The sequence below is a fragment of the Rhinichthys klamathensis genome, unplaced genomic scaffold (assembly GCF_029890125.1).
Source record: "Rhinichthys klamathensis goyatoka isolate OS25496 unplaced genomic scaffold, OSU_Roscu_1.1 h1tg000029l_1, whole genome shotgun sequence".
Taxonomy (NCBI): Eukaryota; Metazoa; Chordata; class Actinopteri; order Cypriniformes; family Leuciscidae; genus Rhinichthys; species Rhinichthys klamathensis.
The window spans coordinates 4,242,501-4,250,000 of record NW_026606579.1 but is presented as its reverse complement, the minus strand read 5'-3'; the positions used below and the strand labels follow the sequence as shown (position 1 = coordinate 4,250,000).

At 32.7% G+C, this 7,500-nt stretch overlaps 1 protein-coding gene across 2 annotated transcripts in view; it reads right to left on the bottom strand.

Moving 5' to 3' along the window:
• fgd4b (FYVE, RhoGEF and PH domain containing 4b) overlaps window positions 1-6,769 on the bottom strand; it is a 25,547-nt gene extending 18,778 nt beyond the window's left edge. The window contains exons 1-3 of one of the 2 annotated variants that reach the window (XM_056245346.1): window positions 6,652-6,769; window positions 3,547-3,651; window positions 1,345-1,480 (exon numbers count right to left, since the gene is read on the bottom strand). In XM_056245346.1, the coding sequence (XP_056101321.1) occupies window positions 1,345-1,480; window positions 3,547-3,651; window positions 6,652-6,766 (356 nt within the window). In that variant the 5' untranslated portion in view covers window positions 6,767-6,769. Of the gene's footprint in view, window positions 1-1,344; window positions 1,481-3,546; window positions 3,652-5,389; window positions 5,479-6,651 lie in introns of those variants that run through there. The other variant, XM_056245347.1, reaches the window with a different exon arrangement.
• Window positions 6,770-7,500: the final 731 nt, after the last annotated feature.

Here is a 7,500-nt window from a genome sequence, read left to right as displayed (position 1 = left end):
CGGTACGATTTCGGTACAATGGAGGGAAAAGCAAAACAAAAATGCAGAAGGCATTGTATTTTTTAAATAAGTTTTTTTTAATAAAGGCATAGAACCAGTTTATTTGTAGTGCACTGACAATAGTTTTATATAATTAGTTTATTAATTAAATTAATAAAAAGACAAAAAGACCTTGCGATATGTTTGGTAATTGTACCTGAATTAATTTAAAATTATTTTGCTATATCTCAGATCAAAATATTTGTTTTTCCTTAATTTTAATTAACATTATTAATTGACAATGTAACATTATTCTCTTCTGAATTATAAATAATTGATTTCTGTATAAAATAATACTACCATTAAAAACACATTCGATTTTCTTTTTTTAATCAATGTAGAATGTGTAAGATTAGTGCTCCGAGGACAAGAAATGGAAACCAATGCAATATGACGAATGTCCAAAAGATGGGACACACAGACTGTTTTGAAATGGAGTTGGATAAATATGTTTTGCTTTTAAAACAGTGTGTGTGTGTGTGTGTGTGTGTGATTTTGGTTGGGTGACAGTTGTAGGTTACAGATTGACAAGAGTTTACAGTGTGACAAAAGCACAATGTTGTGTTTTATTGCGAGTGTACACAAATATAAGTAAACACTTTGCAGGTTTAATGATCTGAACAAAATGACGGAGTATGTTTTTTATGTTTCCACTGTTCGATCGCGCCTCTCTCTCTCGCTCTCTCTCTCTCTCTCTCTCTCTCACACACACACACAGTTCGATCGCGCCCGCGCGCCCCTCTCTCTCTCTCTCTCTCTCTCTCTCTCTCTCTCTCTCTCTCTCTCTCTCTCTCTCTCTCTCTCTCTCTCTCTCTCTCTCTCTCTCTCGCACACACACACACACACACACACACACTCCAGCATTGCAATCTTGACATCGCAGCCTGTTCATTATGCGGTCACGGTCACACCAAACGCGAATAGAACGTCAATTCGCGTCTAGTTCGACGCTAGTCCAAAGCGAATAGGACGCGCGTATAAAGCCAATGTTTGAAGTGAGCGCGCGTTCAGAGCTAAACCGATGGTACAGATTATGTGTCCCTAAAGAACCCGCGTATCTAACAGTAGTTCCGCATTACATTAATTAATTTGCACGCGAGTTTTATTTATCTTTATACCGTGTATTCTCCGTGTAAATTCGTGCACCGAACCGTGACGCCCGTACCGTTTCGGTTCGATACGAATACATGTACCGTTCCACCCCTAATATACACACACACACACATATATATATATATATATATATATATATAATATATATATATGTATATATATATATATAGTGTGTTTCTGATGCACACACACCTCTTGTCGAAGTGCCTGTAATATTTGGAGACGGCTGACGTCCTCCCTCGGGTGATATTGGTCATGGTGTCCTCTCCCTCCATGATGTTTCCACTTGAGCTCTTCACTGGACACTGGAATTTGGGTTTCGGAAGCACTATAGTGGGAAATAACCAGATGAAAGATGCTTCATAACAGGCTTTTTTAGTGTTTTTGTGAGGGCCTGTGACTAGGAAGGATGTTCTCCTCAATACAAACAGCAGAGGTCACTGTCATCAAACCCACATAAGTCCATAATGTGTGTGATAATAATATATCTACAATATTTCCCTGTTCAAATGTAAGATTGTAGGTTTAACTATGGTGAAAATACTTTCACACCTATCATACTACATTTAAATAAACTTTTAGACTTTTTATTTAAAACATTTTTTAATCTTCCATGTTGTCAAAAAAAAAATCAGCTCATAAAAACCACACTGATAATATTTACACAAGAATATACTGGAATAAATATTGGAAGCCCATTTTCCCCACAATAAGGGGTTAAATAATGCTTTAGTAAATCGTAATTATGACATACTAAGTCAAAATTATGATTCTGTCAAAATTATGAGATAAAAAGGTGACATTTTTATGTAGCAAGTCATAATTATGACATACTTAGTCGAAGTTATGGCACTGTAGAAATTATGAGATAAAAGATTAAAATTATGATCTAGAAAGTCATAATTATGACATACTTAGTCGAAGTTATGGCACTGTAGAAATTATGAGATAAAAGATTAAAATTATGATCTAGAAAGTCATAATTATGACATACTTAGTCGAAGTTATGGCACTGTAGAAATTATGAGATAAAAGATTAAAATTATGATCTAGAAAGTCATAATTATGACATACTTAGTCGAAGTTATGGCACTGTAGAAATTATGAGATAAAAGATTAAAATTATGATCTAGAAAGTCATAATTATGACATACTTAGTCGAAGTTATGGCACTGTAGAAATTATGAGATAAAATATTAAAATTATGATCTAGAAAGTCATAATTATGACATACTTAGTCGAAGTTATGGCACTGTAGAAATTATGAGATAAAAGATTAAAATTATTATCTAGAAACTAAAGTCATAATTATGACATACTTAGTCAAAGTTATTGGACTGTAGAAATTATGATAAAATATTAAAATTATGATCTAGAAAGTCATAATTATGACATACTAAGTCAAAGTTATTGCACTGTAGAAATTATGAGATAAAATATTAAAATTATGATCTAGAAAGTCATAATTATGACATACTTAGTTGAAGTTATGGCACTGTAGAAATTATGAGATAAAAGATTAAAATTATTATCTAGAAACTAAAGTCATAATTATGACATACTTAGTCAAAGTTATTGGACTGTAGAAATTATGAGATAAAATATTAAAATTATGATCTAGAAAGTCATAATTATGACATACTTAGTCGAAGTTATTGCACTGTAGAAATTATGATAAAATATTAAAATTATGATCTAGAAAGTCATAATTATGACATACTTAGTTGAAGTTATGGCACTGTTGAAATTATGAGATAAAAGATTAAAATTAGTCATAATGTTGAAGTTATGGCACTGTTGAAATTATGAGATAAAAGATTAAAATTAGTCATAATTATGACCTACTAAGTGATAAGACATGCTAATTAGACAAGCTAATTATCTCATAATCTTGACCTTCAAACTTAGTATGTCAATTTCGATTTATGTCAATCTCATGTTTTCAACTTTGTATCAGAATTATGAATATAATAATTTTGACTTTTTATCTCATAGTCGGAATTAAGTTACTAAAACATGATTTGTGTTTCCTTGTGAGTCAGAAATGGGCTTCCATTGAAAACATTTTTTTTTTTTTTTGTAAAGCATGTCACACCACTCTCACCATTTGGCATTTGACCTACAGTATAACTACCCATAAACAACCCATAAACAACAACTACAAACATGACAATTAGTAATTTGTTCCGTTCCTGGGTAATGCTCACAGCGCGACCTACATCACTTCCTGTGCTCCTACAGTGCTGTAGAAATGCTTAGAATTGTACATTTTCTTAAGACAGTGTGAAAACTAACAGTCTGGAGTGGTTTTAAGCATGTGGTTTCCAGCTGGTCTGTAGATATGGCTGTGTGTGCGTGTGTGTGTGTGTGTGTGTGTGGTTTACAGTGATGTACCTGCTGGAGGAGGCATCGATGAGACGGTGTACGCCGCAGTCTTTCTCAGCACTGAAGTCCTGTCTCTCAGCAAACTCCTGTCCGTATCGTCACATCCAACGTCTCCTGACCACACACACACACACACACAACACAACTTCTTCAAAAACAATGTTTTTTGCAGTAAATCTTTTCTTTTTTATTCATAATAAATCACCTGAATGAGAACGCAAACTGAAAGCGACATCTGAAGGGTCTCAGTATTTGTGCATTTAGTGAAGATCGCTGCTTCCTCTATTGTGCACTCGAACACACACATCCTCTTGGACACAATCGGGCAATTATAGGCTCATAAAAACACTTCATGGGTGTGCATTTTAAAATATAACCTAAACCTGCTGCGACTGCAGTGTTTTTATGGTGGTTACACACATCTAGATCATTGTTAAATGAGGATTTATTTGTGTGTGTTTTGGGGTGGGGGGGAAATTATCACAAGTATTTGTTAAGATATTTGTCAGCCAAAATAATGGTTTATTATTTAATTGTCATAAATAGTTCTGTTTTAATCAAATACATGTATACTGTGAAAGATGATGTTTTGTTTTAGGTATAGCATTAATATTATAGTATTTATTAATAAGCTTTTATTTATATACTTAACATTTTTCACTTTAATTTTAGTTTAAGTATTGATTAAATTTAGTCGATTTTGTCAGTTTTAAATATTACAGGTATTTATTAATATTTTTGAATTAGCATTTAATTATATATTTTTATTTTAAGTTTAATTCAATTTTGTTATGTGCTTTTTTGTAATTTTCAGAGTTTTTTAATATTAATTTATTAATATTTTGAATTTTCATTTAATTATATATTTATTTTTAATTACATTTTGTTGTGTCATTTTTTTTTTAATTGTATTAGTTTTAAAATATTTATACTTATTTTTTTATTAACTAAGTTTAAGTTGAAATTTTCACCTGATATTTACATTTTATTTCAATTCAAAAAAAAAAAAAAAAAAAGATTTTTAAGTTTTATTTAACAATAACATAACTCACATACAGTGTGACAACATGCCCCGCTACAAGTGTGCATTAAATCAGCTGTAGTGTTTTTCCAGTAAAATAATCTTAGAAAAGTTTAATTGTTTTTATATCATAGAGAAAAACTTTGAAAACTTCTCTGAGTCTTCTGAAAATATCTATACGGTCTTTATTTGCTCTTTTATCATTACCAGTATCTTCCATTTTGCCTCAGTAAATAAAAAACAGCTTATAATGGCGAAACAAAGGCACGTTTGACTGTTTTGAGGAGCTTCCTCAGTCGAGTTTCTCACTTCCTCACGCTCTGAATCCACGACAAAGGTCTCTCACTTTGACACTTTTCATGACAGACCTTCGTAAAGAGAAGTCCTCTCCACAAGCTCTCAGTGTCATGGAATCAAAAGACAAACCCAAAAACACTCACAGCTTGCATATATATATAATTTTAACAGAGATGTCCATATTTAATAGCATTTTAGCGCTGAGAAAAACCAGAAAAATGTCTATAATTGTCATGACTGATTTTTCTCAGCTCTGTAAATACCAGTTTTAAAAAGGCCTTATGTTTTGGGGATTTGCACAAGTGTGGGAATCCTGTGTTATGTTATTGTCAGCAAATTTGTTTCAAATCATTAATAAATAGATTTGTGACCTAATAAATAGGTCATTAATAAACAGCGACACCCATCACATTTTAAAAGCAGGTAAAAACAAAACATAAAAAACTTTGCAGATGAAATTCATGAAGCGAAATTAAGCATAGATGATAAAATGCATCGAGACACAAACAAATAAAAATGCGCACACACACTGACCTGATCTCCGGTCACACACTGCACTCCTAAATCAAGCGCGTTCACATGTGCCTCGGATCACTGCAGATCCTCTCTATCAGCTCACTGCATTTCCCTTTTTTTTCTACATGAATGCATGTGTGTGACATTTATTTAGCAAGAAACTGCTGACATTCAGAGTCCATCAAGCCTCGTCCAATTAGTTTGACAAAGATTACTATGTTGTTGTTTATTTGACGTAGACACATATTAACGTTGTAATTTCACAGATACTTGATGTATTCCTTACTAGAACAAACAACATTAGAGATGATAAAATATGTATATGATTTACCATTTCAATTATCATTTGAAATTGCATGCTTTTTATGGGATAATGGGTCAAGTAATAAAGCCAGTCTTCTCAGCAGTTTATTTGCTTGCAGAAAAATTATAATATGTGTATTAAAAAAAGTGTTTTACTGTCCTCTTCTGGCAGAACGCTGTATCAAGATTGTCAAATATGATGAAAAGAACTTGTAATCTGGATTTTTATGACACAATTGAGAAAAATGGTCACATTAAAAGCATAATTCTGAGTAACTAACTCCACCAGACAGAAACAAAAAGCCTTAGTGAACTTAAGATTAAATCTTCATGTGCTGAATCTGCATTGAAAACTAGAAAATTATATTCATGCACCTTTCAGTCAATGAACTTCTACGAGCCCTTCATTTCTGGATCAGAAATGAAATAAATGTGTGTATAATATTATACACATAATATAGGCCATAAAATATAACTATTTATGTATATAAATGTAAAATAAATACATAAAATTAGCACAATGAATAGCCTACTACAAAATATTACACGTGTAAAAATAGCGAGATTGTCAAACATGTCAACTTTACCGTCACTCCCAATTTTTTTTGTAATTTGATGCAAAGGTAATAGGATAATACGAAGTATAGTGTTATAAATGTTCATTCATTAATTTTTTTTTTAAATATATAAAACTTGTGTCATCACAGTGCTCAACATCTTCGTAGAGTCTGAGGAGAAAGGGGCGGTGCAAACAACTCACCAATATTTTGAATTTGTACTGCATTACCCACTTCAACCGCTAGCTGTCAATAATATTACATACTGCACCTTTAATAAACAGCAGAGAAGGCCTGACGATCTTTGATTCGTCGTCACAGACAACACAAACACTCACGATGCTAATTTCGAAGGAAATGCCAAACTGCAGACCATGTGAATCCACAAACCTGATACAATCGACAGTAAAGACGTCTCACCAGGAACTGATCCTCGCCTGAGCTCCATCTCGACATTGTGTCCTGATCTTCTCTTAAATGCATGGCGTCTGAACTCCTCCACATCATACGCGCTCCTCTTCACCTTCTCAAACATCCCTCAGTCGCAATCCTCGGTGAAAGATGAGTTCAAACTCTCGTGTTGTGTTTGCACTTTGCAGCAAACTTCAACCAAGCCACACCAGAGAGAGTTCAACTATAACTACACAACTCCACCCCTCCAAACCTGAAGCAGGCACGAAGACTTCACGTGAGTGGACGTAAAAATGCACAATACGCATTTATTAAATTGCTAATATATTTACTACTCACTACAGAACAGACCATTAAAACAGTTCATATAACATTTTAAAAAATAACTTTACGCCAACGTCACACTCCCCTAGCACTTTGTAACATATCTTTCTCTCGCGGGTCAAAACGATTTAACAATAAAAAAAAAAAATTAAAAAAAGTTGTCCTGAAATAAATATTTGGTCTATTTTTTACATAAAAAAAATGTTTGGAGATTATTTTTTAATTTTATTTACCTTTAAATGACTAGATTTGATCAATAAATAATAGATAAATAGTAGCCTAATTTAAGCACATTCCTCACAATAAATAACTCACAATTTCATGCATAACCCTTTTAATTCAGCTTAAAATATCTTTTATTTGGTGTTTTTGCCAAGTACCTCCTGTGGAAAAAAATACTATGACATGATATTTCATAACTCTTGCCACTAGAGGGAGCAAACGAGCTGTTCACCTGGGTCCTAAAGCCAGTTTTTCTTCAGTATGCATTCAGATACACATGTAGACATTATAAAATAATTTTTTGGTAAAGTT